The following is a 27,700-nucleotide window of genomic DNA, read 5'->3' on the forward strand; positions in this document are numbered from 1 at the left end:
TCCACGGCCCTGAAAATTTCGAAATCCCAGGGCTGGAAGAAGGTGTAATCTTCTCCAGTTCTCCCATTTCACAGATGACGTGGCCGAGGCTTACAAAGGGTTTGCAGCAGATCTGGGTCTGAAAGTGGGACGTCACCCTAGGACAGGCAAGGAAAGTCAAAGAGCTCCGTTGCCCGAGCTCAGCGCCACAGCACGTTGTGCCAGGAAGACTTTGTTCTGCGCCTCCTGAGGTAAAGGGTAGAGAGGCATGGAGGTGAAACAGACCTTCTCTCTCCTGTGTCCTTTTCCATATTCCCCAAGACTCCTTCCCAGGGACTCGGCCTGGCTCACCGTCTCTATCTGCTTTTTGAGCTCAGAGATGAGGCGTCCATATGAGTTAGCCAGGGCCAGGGTGTACACCATCAGGATGCTAGAGGGTGCAGGAAGGCTCTTAGAATATATTCAATGTAGCCCTGGCTGGTGTAGCTCAGTGGATTGAGCGCGGGCCTGCGAACCACATGATCGCGGTTCGATTCCCAGTCAGGGCACATGCCTGGGTTGCAGGCCAGTTCCCAGCAGGGGACTCATGAGAGGCAACCATACATTGATATTTCTCTCCTTCCCTTCCCCTCTAAAGATAAATAAATATGAAAACTTTTAAAGAAAGAATATATTCAATGTATGGGTTTTAGAAACCAGGGGTCTGGACCACCCTCCCTCCTTCAGACCCAGCAATCGAGGCCCAAAGCCCCCCAAAGCCCCCTCCTTTCTTCAGATCCAGGAGTTTAGGCCTCGGCCCCCCTCCTCTCTCAGACGCAGGCAGTGGAGCCCCCAGATCACATACATTCAAACTAAAGCCCAACCGTCTGGGCCTCCTCACCTGGAGATCAGCAGAAGGGGCACAGCAAAAGCTTGGCTCCCCAAAAAGAAGAAGAAGTTCTGGGTGCCCTGAGGGAGCCTGGAAATAGACTCAGGAATCTGGGCCCAGATGGACAACTGTCCCCGGAATGGACCACACATCTTAGAAGGTGGGATCCTGAAGTCAGAGACGGGCAGAGCTCAGGAATGGCCAAGAATCAGGATCCTGGATGAGGGCACAGTGAGGCGCGGAAAGGCAGACGCCTCTCACACTTACAGGAAGATGCTGTAAAGCACAGGAACGGCAGAGATGGCCAGACCCAGGAGAAGGACCAAGGGAAAAAAGAAATTCGCCATGGAGGCCCGAAAGGTGCGGGAGGCTGGGGAGCAGGTGGAGAAGAGGACGACCTGGCAGGGGAAGAAGGGAATCTGAGACACGAGCGTCTGAACCCTAGTCTGTTTCCGTGTCCAGGAATCCCTGCCCCGGCCCCTCCTCACTCAGGATCCAGGAGTCCCCCAGAGTCAGGTCCCTTCTTCCCTCAGACTTGAAAGTTGAGATGCCCTAGGCCCCTCCTTCTCCTACATCCAGGAGTCAGTCCTTCAGGACCCAGTCACATCCCCCAGTCCCTTCCTCCCACCGACCCCAATTCCTCCACCCCTCACCTTTTTCAAGTAGAAGAGCAGCAGGAGTTTGGCTGTGTTGAGCAGAGGCAGTAGAGGGCAGAAAAAGCTCCCCACCCAGGTCACTGTCTGCGTGTAGATGAGCCCCAGCACCTCATTGGGCACCTCGAATTCCTGGGTCGCCACACGACCCAGCACCCCGGGACAGTGACCACAGAGCAGCCTGAAGGGCGGGGTCGGGCAGAGTCACTCCTGGGCCGGCCAGGGGTTTCCCCGCCTCCACCGTCCTGCCTACCAATCAAAAGTGAGCCTATCTGAGGGGGGGCGTAACTGTCAATCATCCTGGGGGTGTGTCCTGGGCGGGGCCCGCAGAAGTCATCTAACACGTGGAAGGGGCAAAGAAACGGAATAGAGGCAGCACTTGAAAGGCAAAATGGGAGAGAACTGGGCGGTGGGGCGGGGCCTATTCAAGAGGGCGGGGCCACCGTGAAGGGCGGGGCTCTCACTTCCGAGGGAACTGGATGAGCAGTGCCACGGCCACGCCAGTCAGCAGGTCAAAAATCAGGAGTTTGTACATCTCTTGCCCCAGCCGAGTCTCCCAGCACTGGGGAAGGGAGAAAGGGGTAAGGATGACCTCAGGACTCGGGCACCCAGAGGCCCCAGCATCCGAGTCTCCGAATCACAAGCGTGTGAGATACTTTCTAGGGAGTCTTCTAGCCCTACCTCCTCCTTCCTCCCAAACCAGGCGTCTGATGGAGGACCCGGTTGTCCCGGGCCCATGTCCTCCTCACCGGGAGTTCTTTGTAATTGTAGCCACAGGTCTCGCATGCTGGAGCCTCTGCATTGCCCCCGCAAGTGATCTGACTCCAGAGCGACAAGAGCAGGACCAGCAGAGAGGCCAGGCGGAGAAACACGGTCCTAGCAAGAGAGAAAAAGGGGGTCAGCCTGGACTGAGTGCCAGGCCCCTCCTGTGCAGGCAGATCTTGGTCACAGATCTCCCCAATCCACAGATGAGGAGACCGAGGCTCAGCGACAGAGGACCAGGATTGAATCCAAATTTTGCCGGACTCCATATCGTCGGGGATTCCCGTGTCGAAACACGCCCTGCACGATCACCACCACCCCCCCGCCCACCCCCCAAGGCTGCAACCTGAGCAGGATTAAAATGATCTGGCGGCTCCTGGTGTAGCCCTCCAGAGGGGCAATGAGCTTGAACACTGGCGGCAGCACGAAGTTGACCCCGGAGATGAAGATGGACGGAAGGTAATCCACCCCGAGCTTTAGCAGCGGCATCTGCTGGCTAAGGGACCCCTCCTGGGAGGGGAGGTGGGCAAGGGAAGAGGCTCTGGGGTCCTGGCGGAGGCAGGCTGAAAGGTGGTCCCCCAGCCGCTTCCTTCAGCACCCTAAAATCTGAGTGCCAAATATAACCCCGCCATCCCTCCTCTCTCACAGCCCAGGAATCACAGAAGTCAGCCCCCCCACCCCACCCCCACCCCCACCCCCACCCCAGCAATGTAGTTTGTGGGTCCCCAGACTCTCTCCCCCCAGGCTCCTCCACACCTGTAGCTCCACGGTGGTGTTCGTAGCCCAGTAGACGCCGTAGAAGGCTGCCCCCAGGAGCGCGACCACCAGCAGGTTGAGCAGCGCCCGCACCAACCACACCCTGGCTTGCTGGCCCAGAGTCCGCACTGCAGCCCGGCGCCGCACCTCTGCCTCCTCCAGCTCCACCTACGCCCAGGAGACCCATCCGCTAGGGCGCCATTTCCCCAGGCCCAGCTGGTGGCGGGGAGCCCCAGCTCGACTGCAAGTGATGTAGCAACCCCCGCACCACCTTTTGTTTTTTTTAAATCTATTTATTTGTTTATTTTTAGAGAGGGGGGGAAGGGAAGGAGAAGGAGCAGAAAGAAGGAGAAAGAGCAGAAAGGGAAGGAGAAAGAAACATCTCCCCTGCTGTGGTTGCCTCTCTCGTGCCCCTAGACTGGGAATGGAACTGGAGACCCTTTGGTGTGTGGTCCGGTACTCAGTTCACTGAGCCACACCAGCCAGGGCGGGACACCCTTCGAAGGACTTTTATAATCCTTGTTCCAGCCCCTCCCGGGCCCTCCCAGTGACAGTTTAGATCTCCGCGCCCAGCCCCTCCGAGGCCCCGCCCAGCATCCAAGCCACGCCCCCACGAGGCCACACCCAGTGCTCACTCCTGGTACAAGTTCCAATTCCACTCTATCGAACCCTTTCTGTCCACACCCTTCTCAACTTCGAACCAAGGAGCTTTAGGTCCCGCCTCTTTCCTAATGGTAGCTTTTTCCTTCAACCTGAAGCATGACTTTGACTTTCAGCCTCCCCCCAGGCCCCTCCACACTTGCATTCCCGAAGGCCTGCCTCCCGAGAAGGAAGCTCCACCCAACAACTCCCCTGACGCCCCATCCTCGGTCTAGGCCCCGCCCTTTCTCTCAGCTCTGCCCACCGCAGCCTCTATCCAGTTGTAGACCCCCGTCCCCTAGGCGCACCTGCAACTCATAGCGGATGAGGCGCTGTCGCAGCTGCACGTGGACAGTGCCGCAGAGGCCAAAGTCCCAGGCAGAGAACACCCGGTGGCTGTAGCTGGTCAGGACCCCAGACTCGGCCAACAACGTCTGCTTCAGCCCGGACACGGAGCTAGGAGAGGGGAGACCCAGGAGACATGATGTGGCTGGCTAGCCAGAGCAGGGGCGACAACGAGGAAAAATACACCCTAAGGTCTTGGGCATTTGGCCAGCTGCCACCTGGTGGAGAGAGGGTCGAGGAGTCCTCTGAACCACACAGTCCGAGAGAGAAATTCCGAGCTAGACCAGGAGGAGATCAGGCACCCAAGGGAGAGACAGAGGCTCTCCTCTATCATACCATTCCATTTGTTTTCCATGTAGTACCGCTCCCAAGCTGAAGGGGTGGATTTGCTGTTTATTTAACAGCTTGTCTCACAGTTTATCTCCCCTCCTAGACTGTGGAGGCAACATGGTAGCTTAAAGGGGTCTTGAAGAGGCTTCCACTGGCTGGTCATGTTCAATTTCTTTTTTTAAAAGATCTTATTTATTTATTTTCAGAAAGAAGGGAAGGGAGGGAGAAAGAGAGGGAGAGAAACATCAGTGTGTGGTTGCCTCTTGCATGCCCCCACCCCACCGGGCACCTGACCCCACAACCCAGGCATGTGCCCTGACTGGGAATCGAACTGGTGACCCTTTGGTTCCCAGGCCAGTGCTCAGTCCACTGAGCCACACCAGCCAGTTCGTGATTTTTTTTTAATACAGTCAGCTGATATTTGCCTACATACCCAATGGGGAAAGAATAGTTTCTTCAACAAATGGTGGTGGAAAAACTGGATAACCATGCGCAAAAGAATGAACTTAAACCCCTATTTTACTCCACTCACCAAAATTAACTGTAAATGGATTACACATACTTAAACATAAGACCTGAAACTGGAAAACTAGAGGAAAACTCGAGGAAAACATAGGAGAATAGGCTCCCTCACATTGGTCTTGGTGACGATTTTATGAATATGACACCCAACAGCATAGGCCACAAAAACAAAAAGTAATAAGTGGGACTAAACGACACGGCTTTGACACAGCAAAAGAAACCATTGACAACATTCAAAGGCGACCTGCGGAATGAGAGAAAACATTTGCAAATCATCTACCTGGTAAGAGCTTACCATCCAAAACACATACAACTCAATAGCAAAAAAGGTAAAAATAGACATTTTCCCCCAAAACATACAACTGGCCAACAGGCACATGAAAAGGTGCCCAAGCAGGGACAGACAAATCAAAATCACATTGAGATATCACCTCCGCCTATTAGAATGGTTATCAAGAAGACAAGAGATACGTGTTGGAGAGGACGTGAGGAAAAGGGAGCCCTTGTCCACTCTCAAGGGGACTGCAAATTGCAAAAGCCACTGTGGAAGACAGGATGGAATTTCCTAAAAAAATGAAAGACAGACCTACTGTGTGGTTTAGCGATCCCACTTCTGGGTAGGCATCCAAATGAACTGAAATCACTCTCTCCAAGAAACACCTGCGGCACCATGTTCATTGCCACGTTAACTGTAATAGCCAAGCCATGGAAGCAACCTGTTACTAGAGGTCAGAGGTGTATGGGCGAAATGGGGAAATGCTGGTCCGAGGGCGCAAAGTTGCAGATAGAAGGTGACTAAGTCCTAAGGATCTACAGCACAGCATGCTGGTATAGTTAAAAATACTGTATTGCATACTTAGCACTTGCTGAGAGAGGAGATCTTAAATGTTCTCACCACACACACACACACACACACACACAGAGTAATTATGTAACATGATGGAGGAATCCTATGTAAGTGTATCAAATTCCCTGTAAGGTCATCTATTTCAGTATACAAGTGTATCGAAGCAATGAGTTGTACACCTTCAACTTCTACAATGTTACAATACCAATTGCATCTTCTACAATATCAATTGCATCTCAAAACAGCTGGAAAAATTCAATGTCAAAAAAAAAAAAAAGAAAAAAGAAAGAAATCCAGCCCTGGCAGATAGCTCAGTCGGTTGGAGCATCGTCCTGATGTGCCAAGGTATTGGGTTCGATCCCTAGTCAGGATGCATACAAGAATCAATCGGTGAATGCATAACTGAGTGCAACAACAACTTGATGTCTCTCTCAAACCAATAAATTAAAAAGTTTTTGAAAAGAAAGAAATCCAAAATTCGTTCCTTGTTACCATCCTGGTCTGAGCAACCCTCATCTCCCACCTGAGCTGAAGCTACAACCTTGCCCTCTAATGTGCCATATAATTGGCTCTTTTGTGACTTATGGCTTGTCACCCGTCTCCTGGCTAAGGTGTCAGGTCCACGAGTACGTGATCTGTTGACTTTTTGTTTGCTTGTTCCATTGTCTGACTGGCCAACTGCCTAGAACAATACCCAGCACACAGCCGCTGCTCTGTAAATAGTTGTTGCATGCGTGAATGAGCAAATGAATAACTGCTATTTGTTTGCCATTTGGCACCTCTCCCTTCCAGGAAAAACTGTAATTAATTTGCTTCCTTGTTTATAGCATGCCTACCCCACCAGCCACAGGTGGGGCTAATTTTCCTTTGTTATCCCTGACCCTAAGCACATATGAAGCATTTAAAACACGGATTTCAGCTCAAACATCAAGAAAAGGATCACGGAGCGAGGCCCAGGACTCCCGGGGAGCGGGCTCCGACCACCACGGCGGCCCCAGGGTCCGGGGTCTGCGCGTGCGGGGTGGCACTCACCGGCGCAGGATGAGCAGCAGGGAGAGGAGGCCCATGAGGAAGGTGGAGCACAGGTAGGGGATGGTCAGGCGCTGGCGTGGTGGGTAGAACCCGTAGAAGAGAGGAGACCATTCCAAATAACCCTGGGAAGGGATGGACGCAGCAGAGGTCACCATGGGGCTGGGGGGCGGTCAGGACTTGGCGTCGGGGGGGTGCTCAGAGAGGGTCTCCCTGACGTGGGGAGACGGGGTAGGCACTCACCTTCCCGGAGAGCAGGTTGAAGAGCTGGGAGGAGAAGGGAACCAGGCCCTGGGGGTAGGGATTATAGGAGCCGCAGGGCGAGGAAACGCCAGGGTCAGGGGGGCCCGGGGGAGCCCCGTCCAGCCAGGTGGGCAGCAGCGTCATGCAGGCCTTCAACACGGAGGCCAGCACGTTGAGAAGCAGCAAGAAGCGCAGCAGCAAGAAGTAGGACTTGGTGCCTGCTCCAAACTGACCTGCAGGGGGCGGCAGACAGGCCGCGGGTCCTTTCTGAGTCCAGGCCCCCAGCTTCTCCTCCCTGGGACCCCGGAGTCCAGGCTCCCCAGCCCCGCCTCCCTCGGACCCCGGAGTCCAGGCCCATCCCGAGACTCCAGCCCCAGCGCCACCGCACCGCCGATCCTCTTCAGTGTCCACGCCCAGGGCTGCAAGGAGTTCAGGCCTTCTCGCATCTTCTCCTTGGACCTCCGAAGCATCAGGGCCCACCTGGCCACCCTGGACCTCGAAACCTGAGCCATTTGATCCCTGGCATGGCCCTGCCTGGGAGGGAAACAGAGTCAGAGACGTACAACGAAAGGCCTCGCTGCCGCAAATAGAAACCGCCCAGATGGAGAAACAGCCCGACAGCGCGTTGTGGTAGGTTCCTAACGCGGATGCTACAGCGGTAGAAAGAAACTGCGTGATGCTGAGCAGGGGTGCAGCGGGCAGAACGGCGAGACTGTGGGCTTCTATGCACACAGTCCCAGAGGCAGCAGCGCAGGGGAAGCCCGCCCTTCAGGGATCCGGACCCAGGAGGGAGGGGAGCGACAGGGGTGGGGCTCGCAGGGCACCTAAGGGAGGCTGTGATGTTCACTCTCCCGGCAGGTGGGGTTCACCCGGCCTCTCACTGTAGGGAAACTCTTGGAGTCTTTCCATCATTTTTCTTTTCCATCATCAAAGTAACCAACGGAAAAAAAAAAGGATGGAGTAAAAGGAAAGGTGTGATGTTGTGCGTAAGGTTTCTCTGAGCCGCTCTGGCAAACTAAAGCCAAGGACGGAGTGCGGGAACCTCCGAGCTATAGCGGGTTGGTAAGGAGCTCGGGTGACACGCTGGACTTGGGAGTAGTGTCTGAAGTGGGTGCAGGTTTGTGGGCCCAACCGAGCTCCCAACCTGTGGGCTCTGACACTGTCTCCAAGTAGCCGGTGTCAGACGTGACTTGCATTGTAGGACACCCAGCTGGTGCCTGGGAATTGCCTGGGGCTGTGCGGGGGAACCCCCTCACACACACACAGCGGAACTGGTGTCGGAATTAGGGAAAGCAACAAGGGTCTGTTTCAAGGGCCACCTGAGCAGCCACACGAGCCCCGTTCTTGTGAGGGCCTCACGCCTGTTTCCAAGGTTTTTCCTCTTGTTGTCCTGACAATTAGAGAGAGGCCCAGCGTTTTTACGTCCTGCCCTGGCCCTGTAAAGTCCAGAGATGGGGAGAGCAAAGAAAGGAGTAGAAAGGGACAGCCTTGGAGGAGGACACAGAGCAGAGAGGGAAAACTAATACAGACTTCAGACACAGAAATAGTAAGAGGTGGGCAGAGGCTTGGAGGAAGACCAGTGGAGACGGGAACCTGCTGGAGGAAGAAGGGAGTCCAGAGCCCCAGAAACGGGGGGTTCCATAGAGTCAGGGAGGCAGAGACACAGATGGGCAGCATTTCTTCCCTGAGAAAACCCAGAGGAGCAGCTTGGAGAGAGGCCGGGACAGATGGCCCAAGTGGCAGGTGGGGCTCACTTGTGTGCCCGTCTGGCCTGCATAGGCCAGGGCAGTTCCCGGGAGGGGACGGGTTCTGGCAGCTCCTTCTGGGCGGCTTCTGCGAAGGCCTGGATGCTCCTCTCTCCATCCTCATCTTCTTCCAGTGCCCCCCAGGGCAGCACCCCAGGGCCTCGGTACCGAAGGGTAGCAGCGCTGGGGAGCTCATTCAGCACCGAGGACAGCGACGGGCCTGGATAGAAGGGCAGGGGTCTAGGAGGACCCAGGAGACCAGGCCCCAGCCCCTCCTCCCTCAGACCCAGGAATCCAGGCTCCCAGCCCCCAGAGTCCAGGCCCCCATCCCCTCCTTAGACCCAGGTGTCCAGGCCCCCAGCCCCTCCTCCCTCAGACCCAGGGGTCCAGGCCCCAGCCCCTCCTCCCTCAGACCCAGGGGTCCAGGCCCCAGCCCCTCCTCCCTCAGACCCAGGGGTCCAGGCCCCCAGCCCCTCCTCCCTCAGACCCAGGGGTCCAGGCCCCCAGCCCCTCCTCCCTCAGACCCAGGGGTCCAGGCCCCCAGCCCCTCCTCCTTCAGACCCTGAGGCCCAGACCCTCAGCCCCTCAGCCCCTCCTCCTTAAGACACAATATGCACCCTCCTGGCCCCTCCCACCCCGGAATCTATTCTTCAGCTGCCTTTACCTTTTATACAGGAGTTTGGGGTCGTGCTCCTCTCCCTCTTCAGACACCTTGAGTCCCAGCCCCTAGCCTTCTCCTCCCCAGGGCCCTGGATTCCCGACCTCCAGTTCTTTTCTCCCCCAGAAACCCAGGAATCAAAACCCCTCCCCCTTCTGCCTTCCGGACCCAGGCGTCACCAGGCCTCCCTTCTTGACCCCCCCCCCCCAGGACTTCTGCCAGCCCGAGGGATTCCACCTGCTCCCTACCTGCCCTGGCCTTCCAAGTTGCCGGCCACCCTCCCGAGGAGCCCCAGGTCTCAGGTTCCCACTCCGGGGTTCCTTCCATGGCCCCAGGAGCGATTGTGTTTCTGTCTCTAGCGGCCGTCAGCTGAGAGGGCACTGCCTGAGGGAAGGGCGGGGCCTAGGGCAGGTCCTACCTGGGCACCAGGTGGCCCAGGGAAAATTGCATGCACTTCCCATAACCTTTCAGGGCGGCTGCTCCCAAAGGTCTCCTGGGAACTGAAGTCCACAGGTTGCCAGTGTGGATCCTGGGAACTGGGCGGGACACAGGACAGTGGATTTGGTGGCCCGAGTCCCCCCATGTCGGCCCACCAGCCAGACACTTCCACATACACGACCTGTGTGCAACACTTTATTGGGACAGAGCGGCACAGTCGGATGCCATCTTAGGTCACAGGAGCACTGGGACCCTCAGGTGGCAGCTGCAGGAATCATAGTCTCCAGGCCGGCTCACCTGTGCCTCAGTTTCCCCTTTGTGAAATGGGAGGTTATGTCCCCTTCCAGGCCTGACACACGGTGTGATGACATAAAAGTGGGACAAAGGCCACAAGAAAGAGGTTCCTCATACTCTGGAGCTCCTCCCCCGACTGTGGTGCAGAGAAGAGGACTTTGCCTGTCTGCCTGCTGTTTGGGGGAGTCCAGAGTTCGGCTCTCTGAAAACCTGAAGCTTGGCAAGGACAGAGCGAGTCTCATCTAGACAGCATCTGGATTTTGCAGGAGGGAAGCACTTTCTGGAGCCGGCAGTGCAGCGGGCAGGGAACCAGGGAGCACCGTGGCTCAGTACCTGCGAGAGGCAGGTACTGAGTGGAGATGGGCATCCTCCCCAGGCCCCAGGCCCTGAGCCACACCGAGGGCCTTTTTGGGGAAAGCAGGCCGCAGCCTGGTTCACAGAATCCCCAGGCAGAAGCTTGACAACTGGCCCGACTGGCAGAGGGTGTGTTGGCAGCTTACTCCTCCCGGAGCTTTTCCGGGGCAAGGCTGGTGGCCTGGGACGCTGTCTTCCGCCTGCTGGGGCTGCCCCCACCCAAAGCCAGCCCAAGGCCCAGGGCCGCCAGGGCCAGGACGTGGATGCAGAAGTAGATGGAGGCCCAGTAGCGGAGGGTGTCGCCCATGGAGAGCAGCGCGAAGCCCATGCACATGTAGTCATAGGCCCGCATCTTCAGGAACCAGTGCACCCAGTCCCAGGCCTGCTGGCCTCCTGGGCCCAGCCGCCACCGCAATGCCGACTCCAGCCGGCCCTCGGCTGCCAGGCACAGCGGGATAGTCAGGAAGCTCAGGTAGTAGCCAGGGTGCAGGCCGTGCCAGTAAGCGCTCAGCAGCATGGTCCAGGCGCTCCTGCAGGAGGGAGAGTGTCAGGACCCAGGAGTCCCAGGCCCGCCGCCCCTCCTCCCTCAGATTTGGGAGTCTCTACTCTTTTCAGAAGCCCAGTGAACTTCCCTCTCATCGCTGTTGTTCCTCTCCACCTGGGCACCCGAGCCCCCACCCAGTTCTTTGGAGATTCAGGTTCGAGATTGCTGATCCAGCCCTGGTTGGTGTGACTCAATGGATTGAGCACTGGCCTGAGAACCAAAGGGTTGCAGGTTTGATTCCCAGTCAGGGCACATGCCTGGGTTGTGGACGAGGTCCCCAGTAGGGGGCGTGTGAGAGGCAACCACATATTGATGTTTCTCTCCCTCCCTTCCCCACTCTAAAAAATAAATAAAAATCTTAAAAAAAAAGGAAAGGAGGCTCTTTCTTGAGGTCTCCAGAACTTATGTTCTGGTTGAGGATGTGCTGTGTAAAGGACTCTAAGGGTGGACCTGTAAAAAGGGTGAGATTTCTTTCTGTCTTGGTGACCTCACTGGCGAGTGACTTGTGATAGGCATGGCAATCTGACTTAGCACACATTCACGAACAGAACTGTGTTCCTTCTTTCCTGCTGATGGTGGAGAGAGATTCCCTGGCTTGGCAGGATTTAAAGACATTTCCCCCGGGGTAGGGGAGTGGGGAACAGGACAGGAGGACTCATAGCCAGGAAAGTCAGACCTGTCCTCCACCCGATCTGCTTCCTACGCTTCCTTCCCAGCTCCCTGCGCAGCAGACCCTCTCCAAAGACCCGTCTCAACTCCTTGAGGTCTCCCTTCCATTCTCTCTCGGACCTACCCAGTCTGCCTTTCACTTCCACTCTCCTCACTGCTCCCGTTAAGGTTGCTGCCTTCCATCACGCCCAGCCCAGCGGCACACCTGCCGTCATCGCATTGAGCTCCTGGAAGCATCCGACAAGAATGATGCCTCCCGCTGCCTACAAACATTTGGTTTCCTCACCCCAGCCCCTGCAATGAACACTTTCCAGACTTCCCTCCAATCCCATGGCTGTATCTTTGCTCCTCCTCCTCCTTGGTCCACACCAGGCTTTCTGGGTCTCAGCATTACTGACATTCCAGGCTGGCCGGTTCTTTGTTGCAGGACTGTCCTGTGAGCACCCTGGGATGCGGAGCAGCGTCCCCGGCCTCCACCCACTAGATGCCAGGAGCACCTCTCAGTTATGACAAAAAGTATCCCCACATGTTGCCAAATGTGCCCTGGGGGGCAGTGCCACAGCCCCAGTCGAGAACCCTGGGCTTAACCACTGCAGGGAGTTCTAATACCACCTGTTCCTGATGATGCACAAGTGTCCACTTCTCCTGCCAGCCTTTCTGAGAAACCACCAGAATCACAGAACTAACAGCCTGTCCAACACCCCCAGCTGGGAATCTTCTAACAGTCACCTCAAAGTTAGCCCAAGGCTCAGTTCTTACACACCCACTCCCGCAACTTCCTCCTGCCCAGTCTTCCCCTTCTCGGGAGATGGCCCTGCCCTGCCCTCAGTCACCAGGGCCCATCACCCGGGTGTCTGTTTCACACCCTCTCTCATGCCTCACATCCAGTCTGTGCCACTCCTGAGTCCTCAAATCCATCCACTTCCAGCCTGTTTCCCTACTCCAGGACACCATCGCCTCCCAACTCACTAGCCCCAAGGGCTCCAAATTTGTCCCCTGGCTTCACCTCCTGCTGCCTCCCTCCACCTCTCCTACCCCCTGCACACCAGGCCAGAGTTGATTTTTAGATCGTAAATCAGATCACACACTGAGCTGAGTCCCCCTTCAGAACTGCCACCACCAGTGGCTTCGTTATGAGAAAGTGCCATCGGGTATCCTGACCTCATCTGGTGTCGCCAGGGAGGCTGAGAGACCCTCTGGAGAGGACCTAATGTGTCTGAGTCTCACTCTCCTCATCTGTCAAATGGGAATAACCGTTCCTACTTCCCAAGGTTGTGAAAGATAAGGGAGGGCACAAGGTCTCCTTCCCAAGAAACAGTGGAAGAATGAAGAATGACAGAGCCTAACATACAGCTAGCACTTACCTGCCAGGCCTCACATTAAGTACCCGTCATACTTTATCTCGCTCAATCCTCACATCAGCCTATGAAACAGGTAACAGCATTCCCCCCATGTGTCAGAGGAAACAGAACTCACTGTCCCAGGATTCTTAGTTAATTTCCAGAGCTGAGATTCCAGAAAGTCTGGCTATTGAGTCCACAGGATTCACTGTACTCCTTCTGTCCAGTAAGGCTGACTTTACAGAGGTAGAAACTGAGGCCCAAAGACAGTGAAGAATTCACCCAGGTAATGCAGTCAGCGGAAGCACAAGTTCAAGAAACTACAACTCCCATGACGATCAGGGGTGGAGGCTCAGCCTGAGAAGCTGCAAGCAGCCCCGGGTGCTGCTGGGAGATGGAGTTCTGTATGGTCCAGGGCTGGCAGGCTCACCTGAGGACATAGGAGCTGGTGGGCGCACTCTTGTAGATGTACTGCGCCAGCCACCACTGCACCGTCATGTTCCAGTACCGCATGCCCTCCCGCACCCGCACGCAGAAGTCTGTGTGGTAGCAGTCGATGTTGCGGATGGTCTCATAGTCGTACTCCAGGGCAGTCGCCTTCTCCAGACTGGGGGGTGGAGGATGAGGGTGGGGGACAGACATGCAACTCAGCCAGGCACCTTCCCGACACTGGCTACTGTCCCAGCCCCGATGCTAAGGAGGGGATCCTGGGCAGATGACAGCCCTCTCTGGCTGTCACGGTGGCTAGGGCAACGGGGGAGGGTAGCCCAGACAAGGAGCCCTCTTTGGGGAGGATGGTGAAAAGGGGGTGCAGAGTTCATCAATAACTGTTCTCTTGGAAATGAGGCCCTGCGAAAAAGCCGTGAAGAGCTACCCGTTGCTAGGCTACTGGTCCTTAGCAACCTGAGCCTTCACTGATCTCGGATGCCAGGGAAAGGCCATTCCTTAGCAACCAAGCTCGGTGTATTTGGAGAAACCTCTGAGTGCGGTCCTTTTGGTGTTGTCAGATACAGTGGTTGCTAGGAAAATAGTATCTTTAACCAGGAGGTGGTCTGTGGTTGCTAAGGAGATGTTCTAGGCCTGGATGGTCTCTGTTGCTAGGAAAAGGGTGTTCCTTAGCAACAATGCCTTGGATGTCTAGAAAAGTTTGCGGAAAGGGCCTTTGGCTATTGGTCCATATGATTGTTCAAGAAGTGTCATCCCCAGCAAAATGATGGTTCCTAGGTCACTGGTGCTGATGCCCCCTTGCTGCAGGGGACATCCTTGGCCCACTGAGCCCCTAGTGACTTCTTTTTTAAGATTTATTTATTTATGTATTTTTAGAAAGGAGGGGAGGAGAGAGGGAGAAAAACATCAATGTGTGGTTGCCTCTCACACATCCGCTACTGGGGGCCTGGCTGGCAACCCAGGCATGTGCCCTGACTGGGAATCGAACCTACGACCATTTGGTTCGCAGGCCCTCAGTGCATGGAGCCACACCAGCCCGGGCCCTGGTGGCTTCTAATAATGGGAGGGGAGCCATCCACTTGGAGTGGGGCTACCAGGGTCAGAAAAGCCTTCCAGCCCTGGCTGGGGAGCTCAGTCGGTTAGAGCACCATCCCAATATGCCAAGGTGGTGGGTTCAGTGCCCAGTCAGGGTGTGTACAAGGCTCAGCCAGTGAATGCATAAATAAATGGAATAAAAAATTGATGTTCTTCTCTCCCTCTCTCTCTCTCTCAAATCAATCAATAAAAAACAAAACTTTTTTTTAAAGAAAAAAAAAAAGCCTTTGGCTTCCGCCTGACATTTTCTGGGGGACGCCCCCCCCAGTAACTGGAGGCCCCCACGAGGGCAGTGGGAAAAAGTTCACGCTGGGGGGCCATCCCCACCAAAACAGAATGGCAGTGCATATGTATGAGGGGAGGGCCCCACCCTATCAAGGAATATTTCGTAACTTACATCGCGGAGGGGCTGCTCCCCCAGCCTTGGCCGAAGCTGACCATGCTTGCTAGTAACAGAGAGTCAGTCCATTCTCTGTTGCTAGGGGCACCATTTCCCTAGCAACCCAGGAGCAACACTTCCTTAGCAACGAGAGAGGTGTTAGATGACCACCATTGCTTCTTACCTGGCACTGAAGGAGCTAGAGGGGGTGGCATTACAAGCAACAATGTCAATCCTTTGTTACCTTAGCAACATAAGAAGTTCCTTAGCAACATAAGAAGGCAACCTATGGTTGCTAGGAATGGTGTCCCCTCTGCTAGAGGCCAGCACCGTCAGGGATGTGGTTTCTTTAGAAACAGAGGGCACCTGCAAGTTATGTGATGACACTCCAAGGGCGGGGAGTGCTGGCTCCCAGCAACAAAGGGGAAGTTTAGAGGTCGCCATTTCCATGGCAGCAAAGAGCATCCCTTTTGGCTGGAAGGATTGGACCGAGGTTGCTAGGGAACCCACTTCCCTAGCAACCAGTGGGGTCCAGTTTCCCAATGAACCATTTCCCTAGCAACAAAAGAGCAAGCCATCACCGCCCAAGGACAGCATCCTGAACAACCAGGAACAATTGGGTTATTGGGGTGACACTTCCATGGCAACAGAGGGATGGTTGCTAGGATATCACCTTCCTCTTCCTAGCAACAAAGGGCAAACCCTCATCCCAAAGGGTGGCAAGCGCTGGCAACAAGGGATTATCCACAACTGTTCCCCAGGACAGGAGAAGATGGGCTGTGGTGGCCCAGGGGGGACGCTGTGCCAACAACAGGTGGCGGACCTGCCCCCTGCTCCCCAGTATCCTCCCGGGTAGGGGCAGGGCCCCCCCGTGGTGATGGGGCCTGCCAGGTCTTGGGTCACCTCCCTCCCGCTGCCTGACCTGCTGGGGGGTGGGCATTGGAGGGTGGGTCCGCCCCCGGCCCGGGCTTTGGCGGCCACGGGGTAGGCCCCGAAGCCCGCGGCGATGCAGCCGCACTCGGCCGCAATCCAGGCCACGTAGAAGCGCATGCGGAAGGTGAAGAAGACGGGGATCATGTAGAAGAGGCGAGCAGGCAGCGGGCGGGCGTAGAACGCGTCCTCGCGCACGGCCTCCAGCGGGAAGAGGTGCGAGGACAGCAGGAAGAGCAGGCCAAAGAGCGGGGCCGGCCAGGCGCGGTGCAGCAGGGGCCGCAGGCTGGGCACCGCGCCGGGGAAGGGCTGCTCCAGCCAGTCCAGGTACGTGCGGTAGCGGAAGAACGGGCCTGTGGCGGGAGGGGCAGGGGCAGCTGTCAGAGACGGGGCCGGCGGGGACCGGGGAAGGAGACCCACAGGGAAAGGGACAAGGATGCAGAGGGGAGGCCCGGGGATTCAGAGAGAAGAAAAGATGGACAGATAATTATAGAGAGGGACAAAGACCCCTGAGAGTGAGAGGCAACGAGGCTCTGATGCAAATGGAGTCGGTCGGACAGAGAGACCGACAGACTCATTCCCAGGAACCCTGGAGGACTCTGCACTTCGTTCTCAGCGCTAGGAGACCCCGGTGGGGTGTTTCAGCAGGAAGTGCCGAGTGCCGGTCACGTTTCAGGAGACCCCTCGGCTGCTGAGCAGGGCGGGGACAGCGGAAGGGCAGTGATGGAAAATGCAGGACTGTTTCAGATAACACGATGGCCTGACTTAGGGCAGGGGAAAGGGAGATGAACAGAAATGACAAGGGGCCTGGCTGGTGTGGCTCAGGGAATTGAACCCTAGCCAAGGAACCAAAGGGTCGCAGGTTGGATTCCCAGTCGGTACATATGCCCGAGTTGTGGGCCAAGCCCCCAGTAGGGGGCGCGCTCCAGAGTCAACCACACATTGATGTTTCTCTCCTTCTCTTTCTCCCTCCCTTCCCCCTCTCTAATAATAATAATAATAATACCCAAAACACATAAGTGGCTGGGGTAAGGAGCCTTACAGGTCACAGAAGGCCACATGCCATACACTTCCATTCTAAAATGGTCCCAATAAGCAAAACCACATGAACAGAAAGTTAATCAGTGGTTTCCACGGACTGGGATTGCAAAGAGGTTAGGAGGATGGTGGCTAAAGGGGGCAGTGTTTCCTTTCCAGGTGATGAAACTGTCCCTCCAGCTACGTGGTAGGGATGGTTGCACAATTCCATGAACATAGCAAAAGCCAGGGACCTGGGCATGATTCTTGGTGGGAAAATACGTTCAAGTACAGCTGAATAAAGTTGTCATAAAAAAGAGAGCCTTGTATGAGGTCAACATTTACGACAAGCATTTTCTGAAACTAAAATGCAGCCGTAAGCTGTGCATATTTGTTCCCTGGGCAGTAAATATGCATAGACTTTTCTCCTTCATCTCCTATTTGCCCCTAAAAAGCTATGAGGACCGCAGACTGGGAGCAATCCATGTCTCCCTTGGAGGAGCCCTGGGTCCACGGGTAGGGTCAGACAGAAGCTTACCCTGAGAGCAGCAGATGCTGGAATGGAGAGAGAGGGCGAGGAGAGGCGGGCCTGAGGGGCAGGTGTACTCACCTGTCATGATTCCCACGTAGCAGTAGCTGTAGCTGAGCGTCTCCATCAGGGAGGGGACTTCGGGCAGCAGCCCCAGCCTGGGCCCCTTGCTGAAATCTGAGGCCATTTCCTTCCTCTGGGCCAGGTGCAGTTCCTGTACCTCACTAGCCAGGCTTACCAGCTGGGGGAAAGGGGTGTGTGTGGGGGGCACAGGTCAGACCTGGCAGCCCCTCACACCACCTCCCTTAAGCTACCCCTCTTGGGAGCCCAGGGATGCTGGGTGCAGCTGGGTGCTGAGCTCTACTCCCCAGGGAGCATCTAGGGTTGTATGCCCCAAGAAACGGAATTTTTGTTCCTCTACTGCTGATAGGCCTTCCCCGGGGCTCACTCCTGGGCCTGCTGGCCTTATTTCTCTGTTCTCGCCTGCCCTCTGTAGATCCAGATACCCCCACCCACACCTCGGGACTCCCAAACTCTACCCCCAGCCAGGCTTCTCTCCTCCAAACCTATTCACCAAGTTGCCTCTTACCCATACTCAGATGTCGACTGGGCATGTGCACAGTGGAACCTAGTATTACCCATTCCCTGAACCAGGTCTATCTACTTCTAGACTCTCGTTCCAGGCAATGCCACCACCACCCAGTTGCTCCCCAGATCTATCCCTTTAGGTCTCTCTTTTGTTCTGCTCCCCATTACTGGGCTGAATATGCTCAGCCTGCCCCTCCACGTCTGCCCTCTACCCTTCTCTGCACAGACCCAAGGCCGGCTCTGCATCAGGGAAGGGCTCTGCGCCTTCCTGCTTCCTCTTGTTTAGTCCCCCAAGAGCCTCAGGTGGAGAGGGAGGAAGGCAGGACTGAGGGCTGGAGTTTTATTCCCTTGCAGGACCACTCTGGGCTGGCGCGACCCCAGGTAAATCTCAGGATGGGTGCCTCTACATGTCTTCTCCTTCCAGGCTCCCCTACCTGCACCCCCTCTCGTTCCTTGGGCGACCCTCCCCAGCTGCTGGCCCAGGATTCCTGCGCTGTCCCTCCTGTCTCCTCCATGTCCTCCATCCTGTTGTAAATGTAAGTGCTCAAGCTATCCTAAACGCCGTTTCCTGTTGGGATTCAGACTGCCGACCTACTGATGGCCTGAGCAAGCTGCCGCCACTGTTTGCCAGCTGGGCTTTGATTACGGAGCCTGACCTCATCCCATCTTGCGTCTTTCTGCTGCAATCTCCTCGAAGCACCCAGAGTATTTTCAAATGTGCAAGTTTGGTCCCATGACAGCAACACACCGAAAACCTCTTCCAAGGGATGCTGGGCCCCCGCGGGAAGAAGTCCAAACTCCTGATGTTGGCTCACAGGGCCCTGTGTGGGGTGGCCCCTGCTGTTCCTCCTTCCTTCTTGGACAAGTCTTGTGGACTGGAAGCCAGCTGCTCCCTTCTCCATGTGCTGTCCCTGCTCCTGAAAGGCCGTTCCTCCAACTCTTCTGGCTAAGCAACAGCTGCCTGCCCTGAATTCCCATCCCGAAGAGACCTGGCTCGAAGCTCACCGATGTATCGCCGGACCCCAAGGCACAGTGGGAACTCACCACTGGGGTGGGGCCTGGGAATCTCTTTTCACCCATCTTCCCAGGTGACCGAGAGACAGGCCTGGATGTCCCGGTTTCCTGTTCTTAGATAAGGGCCTTCTCCTCAAAGCTGCTCTTCCTCTTTTGCAAAATGGCTTGCCCCAAAGATGCAAGGAGGGCATATTAGTGGGCACTTACTCAGCACCTGGCATCTATGCATGTGTAATTCGGGGTACCTCTTTACCCCAGGGAAGAGCTACGCGTTGAAGTCCCGCCTCCGGGTGTGTGGGAGATAAAATCCAGCCTCCCTTGTCCCCCACGGGAGCGTCAGGGAGGAGAAGGTAAAATTGGGGGTTAACTGGCACAGGGGAGGGTGGAGGGGAATCTAACCTTCAGTGTCAGCAGCAGCTGGACGGCATTGGTGAAGGGCGTGGGAGTGGGCAGACCCAGCAGGCTGAGTGAGCGGAAGAACAGGAGGTAGGAGAAGGTCCAGGCTAGGGCCAGGGCGTGGCAGGAGCTGGGGCAGAGGAAGGAGGCTGTGGTGCTGAGCTCGGGCACTTGGCCTCCACCTCCCCAGATTCTAGTTACAAATCCTCCCCCACCTCCCCACCTTCAGAGACAGAAAATGGGGGCAGAATGAGCAAGACTGACACAGCAGTAAAAGGCACAGCCGCATACAAATACGCACAGTAACAGTGAAAAGAATGAGAAGAGGTTAAGAGAGCTTCAGGGTGAATGCTTTCTACTGGGAGGAAGGGGAGAGAGGGAGGGAAGGAGAGGGAATACCAATGGTGATGGGACCAGTAGACAGTAATGTCCTCCTCTCTCCTGAATCCATGACATGGATGTAGAGAACCCAGACAAACACATAGGGACAAGACTCAGAAGAAGGCAGGAGAGAAAGAAAAAAACAACAGAAAAATGACACAAAGAAACAAGAGATAAACAAGAGATGTCCACAGAGTAAGGCAGAAATCAAGAAAGACCCAGAGGAAACAGGTTGCTTCCTCTCTCCCTCCATCTCCCCGCACCCCATCCTCACCAGGGCTGGGCCTGAATGAGGGCCCAGGTCCCAAGGATGGTGACCAGAGAGTGCAAAGTGTGGGGGCCACAGGTGAACAAGGTGAGCCCCAGGCCCACAGCGGCTGCCCCCCATCTCTTGAGCCCAGGTCCTGCAGGGAGAACAGACAGCATAAGCCTGGAACCTTCTAGGGGGTTCCCCTTACCCTGCTCCACCCCTCCTTATTTTCCACTGGGGAGGGAACCTGACTCACCAGCTTTCTTAAAGAGGAAGCCGATGGGGATGGAGATAAGAAGAACCACTAGATATGTCCATTCTTCGGGCGACATGGTCTAGGGGAGGGGCAGAGGTTCGTAATGAGAACCCAGGAATCCAGGACTCCCAGCCCCTCCCGCTTCGAGGATTCGGGAATCTGCTCCTTGGTCCCAGTTGTCGAGGATCGTGGAGTCCTACCCTCAGCTCCTCTCTGAGGAGAATAAGAATCCGGACCTCTAGGTCCTTCCTCGTTCGAGAATAGAGGATTCCATCTCCAGACCCCCTCTTTTGAGAACCCAGACCTCTACTCCTCCTCTCCTTTGAGATTCCAGGAGGTCAGACCTCCAACCCCCTCCCTCCTTCGAGGATCCAGGAATCCCTTTCTGGTCCCCCTGCGCCTCCCTCTTCGAGCACGCAGGTCTCCAGACCCATACCCGACTTCGAGAGGGCTCAGAGGAGTCCAGGAATCTAGCTTGTGCCTGTTTTGGAGCTCCAGACCCCTCTTCTGCCTACAACCTGGAAAGCGGGTCCCATGAGGGTCTTCTCAGGTCCTCTCCCCAGCCCCACTCCGACTACGAGCACCCAGCAAGGTCAGGTCCGCCCCGCGAAGCCACAGGCGGTTACGCCACCCCGAGCTCCGCTGCCCTCCAGCGCCGCCTCCGCCCCCGTCACCCGCCGATCCACAGCGACCCGTTCGCGTCTACTGGCTCTCCCACCTGGGCCCACCTGGGCCCACCTGGGCCCGGCTCCGCGGCGCCCGCTGGGCAGGAGGTGGCCGAGCAGTCCCGGCCCGCGGTCCACCCCCGGCCGGTCACGCCTCCCCGCCCAGGGCGTCCCCGCTTCACTCTGGGGCGACCGAGCTGCGCGAGCCGGAGCCGGGTGCGCCGACCCCGTCCGGCTACGGTCTAGGCCGGGAAAGAGCTGGCACCGGGCGCCGGAAGCACGCGTCCGCGGCTAGAGCTGGACGGAGGATCGACCCAGCCGAATACACCACGAGGCGGGGCTTCGTGATCTGAAGGCGGAGGCTCCGGAGCTTTGGGCTCAGAGGGACGTGACCCGCCCGGGAAGAGGGCGGGGCCAGGACGGAGTTCAGAACGAGGCGGGAGACAGCTTGGAGGCGGAGCTAAGTGCTTCGGTGTTCTTCGGGAGTAGTCGACTACTGAAGGTCTGTGTTCGGCAGTAGACGGAGCCAGAGCTTCGGACGGAGGTGGGCGGGGCCACAGCTTCGGTTTCTTTCGGAGATAGTTCGGTGCAAGTGACCTGGGTTTGCTGATAGGAGGAGTCTTACGTTACGGAGGGAGGCGGGGCCACAGGCTCGGGCCACGTGAAAGAGGCGGGGATCTGGACTTTCCCAGGGCCGAGGCGTCCTCTCCCTCCGGGCTCCCAGGAGGGCGGGGCCAGGGAAAAGGCGTTTCAAGTTCAAAAGTCGCAGAACCCTATGGACAGGGGGAGGAGCGTTTCAGGGGGCGGGGTCAAGGTGTTTCACTTCAAGGCGAAGGCGGGGCTACGGCCCTGCGGGGCTACGGCCCTGGAGTCCCGACCCAGGCTTCCGGCTTCGCGGAGGTGAGGTGTGACGAAATTGACGCAGGGTGGTGTCAGTTCCACACCTCGCGGGGGTGTTGTGTGGAAGCAGCAGCGCGTGGCGCGCTACGTAGGGGGTGGCACCGCTGGGACTGTGAGTAGGTGTTTACGAGTTGACTAACTGGTTTTCTCGGAGGACGGTGCCACATTCTGAAGAGAAGCGAGGAGGCGACCGCGCGCCCGCGTGTGGGGTGAGCCCGCCCGAGCGGAGAATGAACTGCCGGTGCTAAGGGGGCGGGGCCTCCGGCTGCGCGGCTCCGTCTGGGGGCGGGGACTCCCAACTTGGGGACCGCTGGCGGCCGGAGGATGTGGGGCCACAGGCTGCGGAAGACCGGAGCCAATGGTGCGCGAACAACCCGTGTTTCTGTTCGGAAAGGGGCGGGTCTGTTCGTTCCGACGGGCCGAGGGCTCCCGAACGCGGAACCGCTTACGTTCGGGGAAAGGCGGGCCTCGTGCTGGGGGAGGAGCCGAGTTCGTAGCCTACTGAATCGGAGTGGGCTTTGGCCTCTGGAGGTCCCCACAGCTGACCCGGACGCCAGAACGGACACACCTGCTTTGCGAGAGGACGGTGCAAGTGGACCTCTGGCAGGGGGCGTGACTCCGCTAGGAGGCTTTTCTAGGAGGCGCGAAGGCGCGATGGCATGATGGCGGGTGCTGCGACAGTCCTGGCCCAGACCGGAATGCTGACACCGGTGCCTCGGCAAGGGGCAGGGCCTTTTTTCCCGGGGCCCTGGGCCTGGCTGGATCGCCGGGGGGTGGTGCCTGCCGCCAGGGGGCGGGGCCTGCCCCCCTACTGTGCAGGTGGCGGACTGCGCGGCTAGCGAGGCTCTACCTTCGGAGGCCCAGGGGCGGCGCTTCACCCAGACCCCTGAGGCGGTGGGAGCGCTCCCGGCGGCTCTATTGGTAACCCAGGTGCCCGGGCTCCCGCAGGAGGATGCTGGTGGTGGAGGTGGCGAACGGCCGCTCCCTGGTGTGGGGGGCCGAAGCAGTGCAGGCGCTTCGGGAGCGACTAGGAGTTGGGGGTCGCACGGTGGGCGCCCTGCCCCGCGCGCCTCGTCAGAACTCGCGACTGGGCCTCCCGCTGCTGCTGATGCCCGAGGAGGCGCGGCTTCTGGCTGAGATCGGTGCTGTGACCCTGGTCAGCGCCCCGCGCCCGGATCCCCGCGAACACAGCCTGGTAAGGGGGGCGGGCTGGGGGCGCAAATTCGACTTTCGGGCGAAGAAGATGGAGACCTGGATTCCGAGATCATGAGTGGACCAGGGGTTTACGAGTCATGGATTCTGGGATAACATGGGAATGGCAGACTGGGTCCACAGGTTCAGGCCCTGAGATGGGAAGGATCAGGGAGTCAGGATTCCTGGCTTCCTTGAGGAGGGCATACCTCCCCGAGGTATGCAGCTAAGGATACCCCGAGGTATCCTGAGGTTGCAGCTAAGTTTACTTCTCAGGCTGTGGCATCCTACAAGCGCCATCAGGAGCAGGGCTTCCAGGAGCAAAGCGCCCTGGCAGCTGAGGCCCGTGAGACCCGTCGTCAGGAGCTCTTAGGGAAGATTGAAGAGGGCCAGGCTGCCAAGAAACAGAAGGTGCAACAGAATTCAGCGACCAGTGAGAGCCAGGAGGCCAGTGGGAACCAAGCGGCTGGAGAGAATGGGGCCAGTGCTAGCCAGGCTTCTGGAGAACAGGAGGAAGCAGGTGAGGATGGGAGGTGCAGACTAGGGGCTAGGGGAAGGGGGTGAGAGAACTTTTGGGAGTTTTGGCTTGGACTCTAGGGCCTGGACTCCCTTGGGGATGGGAAGACTTTGCATCTTGGAGTCACCCAACTCTTGGGTTTACCTCCTCCAGGCTCCACCTCTCCCCAACCAGGGCCTTCAGATGGAGTCATCCTCTTGCCGAGGTCTGCTATGCTCGTCCAGCTAGCCACTGCTAGGCCTCGACCCATCAAGGCTAGGCCCCTGGATTGGCGTGTCCAGTCCAAGGACTGGCCCCATGCTGGCCGTCCAGTCCATGAGCTGCGCTACAGCATCTACAGAGACCTGTGGGAGCGAGGCTTCTTCCTCAGTGCAGCTGGCAAATTTGGGGGCGACTTCCTAGTCTATCCTGGTGAGTTTGGGTTGGTACCTCTGGTTGCTGCCCCTTTCCTCACAATCCCACGACATTCTGCATTTTTCCTTTGTCTCATTTTCTCAGCTTCTGAAATACATGGAAGGACAGGCAACACTTGGGAACCCAGGCTTATTTGGAGAGGAGTATAGGAAATTTTATTAACACGTCCTTTCATCTGGAAGATTCAGTTAGAAATACTTTGATATGTATACCAAACATATAAGAAATATTCATTTCAGGATTCCTTACAGTATTCAAAAGTTAGATAACCAGAATAATGAGTAACAGCTTAGTGGTTAAACATCACTGTTAGCTGTCAGAGAAACCATTAGTTGTCAGGTTGGTATAGGTCCATGTACATTAATTTTTAAAATGACTGAAGGGAGAGAAAAAGAAAAGTGTGTAGAAAAATGTGTATAGTAGAAGAAAAAAGAAAGAAATGTGTATAGTAAAAAGTAAATCATATTTTATATTGTTATGCAGTTATATACACATTATTTAAGTAGTCTTAAAATTGTGATTTAAGTGAAAGAATATGAAAGGAACTTGTAATAAAATGGATAACTAAGTACACTAAGAGAACCCCATCAAAAAAGTAGAAAAAGGTGTGAAAGGATGTACTCTAGCCAAACTCAATGGTTACCTCTGAAAGGGAATTTGCATCAGGTATAGCTAAAGAGACTTTTTAAAAAACGATTTTATTTATTTATATTTAGAGGGGAAGGGAGGGAGAGAGGAAGAGAAACATGTATGTGCAAGAGGTACACGGACTGATTGCCTCTCCCAGCATGCCGTCAGCTGGGTACCTAGCCCGTAATCCAGTCATATGCTCTGACTGGGAATCAAACTGGTGCCATTTCAGTTGGCAGACGAGCACTTAGTCCGCTGAGCCACAGCAGCCAGGGGTGGTAAAGAAACTTTTAATGAATCAGTTAACATGAATTTGTAGTAAGGGTGTCTTTACTGTGTAACTAAAAGTTAAAAAACATAAATCTGCAGAGAATCACCTTTTTCCCCCTAATATTTTATTTATTTATCTTTAGAGGGGAAGAGAAGGAAGGAAATAAATCAATGTATGGTTGCCTCTCATGAGTCCCCTGCTGGGAACTGGCCTGCAACCTAGGCATGTGCCCTGACTGGGAATTGAACTGCGATTGTGTGGTTCACAGGCCCACGCTCAGTCCACTGAGCTACACCAGCCTGGGTGAATCACCATTTTTATTTCCCCTAAGAATATGAAAAGATAGAGCTACCTGAAAAGTAGTCAGAGCTTAACTGTTGATTGGAAACTGTCCACTAAGTCTTCTGCAGATGAGGTGTGAGAGTCTTAGCACTGGGCAATGTTTGTGGGTGGACCCCTTGAGAAAAATTTTGAGAAGACAAATTTCTGAGCCTAAGGATATCTGTTTTAAAATACTCACAGTGGCCCTGACTGGTGTAGCTCAGTGGATTGAGCATGGGCCTGTGAAGCAAAGGGTCGCCAGTTCGATTCCCAGTCAGGGCACATGCCTGGGTTGTAGGCCAGGTCCCCAGTAGGGGACACATGAGAGGCAACCACACATTCATGTTTCTCTCCTACTCCTTCTCCTTCCTTTCCCCTCTCTCTAAAAATAAATAAATGAAATACCAAAATAATAATAATAATAAATACAGTGATTGCTAAAATGATTCTTTTCCCTATAGCTGGTCTTCCAGCCAATGCTATCGGAATTGCTGCATGCCTCTCTTCCTTACCCAGGTGACCCGCTCCGTTTCCATGCCCACTACATTGCCCAGTGCTGGGCTCCTGGGGATCCCATCCCACTCCAGGACCTGGTTTCTGCTGGCCGCCTCGGAACCAGCGTCAGAAAGACGTTGCTCCTCTGTTCTCCGCAGTCTGATGGTAAGGTGGTCTACACCTCCCTGCAGTGGGCCGGCCTGCAGTGAACTCCAGAGACCTGTGGGGTGTGGGCGTGTTTGTGTTAAGAGCCTTTCTAGGTGGTCCCAAGCTCATCTCTGCGTGGGAGGATAGGACACCTTCCGACCTCTCCCTATGGTTAGTTTTTGACTGCAAATTTATAAACACTATATTCTTTTTATGCCCCACCCTGTTTCAAAGCACTTGTTGGCTGTATCGTTTTTGTAGTTACCTATTTCCAAACTGTGAACTTCTTGAGAGTGAAGACTGGGTTTGATTCATCTCTATTTTCTACAGGGCTTAGGTCCCAAGAGCTCTCAATAAACTTGTTGAATAAATGTGGAGCTTGTGATTTGAATCCTTAGGATGGTCCTGGGAAATGTGGCCATTTTAATCTACTTATACAGATGAGGAAAAGCCTAGAGGAGGGGAAATGACTTGTCCAAGGTCACACAGCTAGTAAGCAGCAGGGCTGGGATTTAAAACCTGGTCTTTGTGACTCTGAATGAAGCCTGAGCCATTCCCAGTGTTAGACTTCCCTTTGGAAAGATTTTCATGACATAGTTCAGATGCATACAAGGATATAAATGAAAATAACACATGAACAGCCCTGGCTGGTATAGCTTAGTGGATGGAATGCCAGACTATCAACTAAAGGGTCGCCAGTTCAACTCTCAATCAGGGTACAGGCCTCGGTTTCAGGCCAGGCCCCCAGTGAAGGCCACATGAGAGGCAACCACACACTGCTGTTTCTTTCCTCTCTTTCTCCCTCCCTTCCCCTCTCTAAAAATAAATAAATGAAATCTTAAAATAAACAACACATGAACAGAAGAAGGAGGTAAGTGTTGCTGTTTGAGAACAGGAGTTTAGAGTGGGGAGGGGAATGTCAGGAAGCGCTTTTGGACCTTCTGGAATATTGGTGTGGTTTTTTTTCTTGGCCTGATAGGTATTTATACAGGTGCTTGAAAATTATTTTTTATACTGTACATTTATGTTCTAGATCTTTTTTAATGTGTGTATCATATTCCACAATTTTTTACAAAAGTTAAAACACATAGGTATAAAATATATATTTATAAAATGATCCCTATATCTATCTTTTTTTAAAGATTTATTTATTTATCTTTAGAGGGGAAGGGAAGGAGAGAGGGAGAGAAATGTCAATGTATGGTTGCTTCTCGTGAGTCCCTTGCTGGGAACTGGCCTGCAACCCAGGCATGTGCCCTGACTGGGACTCGAACCGGGATCGTGTGGTTCGCAGGCCTGTGCTCAATCCACTGAGCTACACCAGCCAGGGCGATCCCTATATTTACCTTTCTACTTAAGAAATTACTAGGCCAGCCCTGGTTGGTGTAGCTCAGTGGACTGAGTGTAGGCTTGCGAACCAAAGGATCCCGGTTCGATTCCCAGTCAGGGCACATGCCTGGGTTGCAGGCCAGTTCCCAGCAGGGGACTCACGAGAGGCAACCGTACATTGATATTTCTCTCCCACTCTCCTTTCCTTCCCCCTCTAGACATAAATAAAATCTTTTAAAAAAGAAAGAAAAAAATAAAAAAAAGAAATAACTAGGCCATTATCAGTACCAACTTTTAATATTTATGTATATATATTGAAACAATGTGTAGTTAAGACTAACCCCTGCTTGACTAATACTATTCTTTGTATCTCTTTGGTAATTGGCTTGTAAATATACTCTCCAATGTTCCTCTGTACAACAAAGTAAAGATCCTCATTAAAAACTATTGTGAGAGCATCCACATGCCAAAAAAAACAAAAAACCTAAACACAGACCCTTCCACACCTGACAAAAAAATTACC

General features: G+C 55.1%; 3 protein-coding genes across 15 annotated transcripts; 1 reads left to right on the forward strand and 2 right to left on the reverse strand.

Moving 5' to 3' along the window:
• Positions 1 to 72: 72 nt before the first annotated feature.
• TMC4 (transmembrane channel like 4) lies at positions 73 to 22,242 on the reverse strand. Its single transcript, XM_037069102.1, has 16 exons — positions 22,237 to 22,242; positions 9,625 to 9,725; positions 8,728 to 8,938; positions 7,362 to 7,507; positions 6,974 to 7,206; positions 6,734 to 6,855; positions 3,966 to 4,113; positions 3,019 to 3,186; positions 2,609 to 2,772; positions 2,250 to 2,376; positions 1,965 to 2,062; positions 1,501 to 1,681; positions 1,115 to 1,245; positions 860 to 1,015; positions 331 to 409; positions 73 to 225 (listed from the first exon to the last, which is right to left on the reverse strand). Exons 2-16 carry the CDS (start codon positions 9,701 to 9,703, stop codon positions 157 to 159), a joined length of 2,112 nt encoding a protein of 703 aa, XP_036924997.1. The 5' UTR covers positions 9,704 to 9,725; positions 22,237 to 22,242; the 3' UTR covers positions 73 to 156.
• Positions 10,345 to 22,398, reverse strand: MBOAT7 (membrane bound acylglycerophosphatidylinositol O-acyltransferase MBOAT7). 8 transcript variants are annotated; one of them, XM_037069109.1, is made up of 9 exons: positions 22,312 to 22,398; positions 21,360 to 21,559; positions 20,298 to 20,376; positions 20,066 to 20,195; positions 19,414 to 19,540; positions 17,494 to 17,653; positions 15,859 to 16,219; positions 13,446 to 13,622; positions 10,345 to 10,992 (listed from the first exon to the last, which is right to left on the reverse strand). In XM_037069109.1, the coding sequence occupies exons 3-9, from the start codon at positions 20,371 to 20,373 to the stop codon at positions 10,605 to 10,607; spliced, it is 1,419 nt and encodes a 472-aa protein (XP_036925004.1). In that variant the 5' UTR covers positions 20,374 to 20,376; positions 21,360 to 21,559; positions 22,312 to 22,398; the 3' UTR covers positions 10,345 to 10,604. The 8 variants fall into 8 exon arrangements, with proteins under 8 accessions (XP_036925004.1, XP_036925003.1, XP_036925002.1 ...); XM_037069108.1 differs by lacking the exons at positions 21,360 to 21,559; positions 22,312 to 22,398 and adding an exon at positions 21,162 to 21,282 and having other exon boundaries at positions 20,298 to 20,378; XM_037069107.1 differs by lacking the exons at positions 21,360 to 21,559; positions 22,312 to 22,398 and adding an exon at positions 21,036 to 21,282.
• On the forward strand, positions 21,844 to 26,223 carry TSEN34 (tRNA splicing endonuclease subunit 34). Of its 6 annotated transcripts, XM_037069114.1 has the most exons (6): positions 21,844 to 21,862; positions 22,017 to 22,071; positions 22,811 to 23,057; positions 23,330 to 23,573; positions 23,724 to 23,981; positions 25,723 to 26,223. In XM_037069114.1, exons 3-6 carry the CDS (start codon positions 22,815 to 22,817, stop codon positions 25,908 to 25,910), a joined length of 933 nt encoding a protein of 310 aa, XP_036925009.1. In that variant the 5' UTR covers positions 21,844 to 21,862; positions 22,017 to 22,071; positions 22,811 to 22,814; the 3' UTR covers positions 25,911 to 26,223. The 6 variants fall into 6 exon arrangements, with proteins under 6 accessions (XP_036925009.1, XP_036925008.1, XP_036925012.1 ...); XM_037069113.1 differs by lacking the exon at positions 21,844 to 21,862 and having other exon boundaries at positions 21,905 to 22,071; positions 22,793 to 23,057; XM_037069117.1 differs by lacking the exons at positions 21,844 to 21,862; positions 22,017 to 22,071 and adding an exon at positions 22,142 to 22,223.
• Positions 26,224 to 27,700: the final 1,477 nt, after the last annotated feature.

The sequence above is a fragment of the Sturnira hondurensis genome, unplaced genomic scaffold (genome assembly GCF_014824575.4).
Source record: "Sturnira hondurensis isolate 20B ecotype Veracruz unplaced genomic scaffold, ASM1482457v3 Scaffold0018437, whole genome shotgun sequence".
NCBI classification, from domain to species: Eukaryota; Metazoa; Chordata; class Mammalia; order Chiroptera; family Phyllostomidae; genus Sturnira; species Sturnira hondurensis.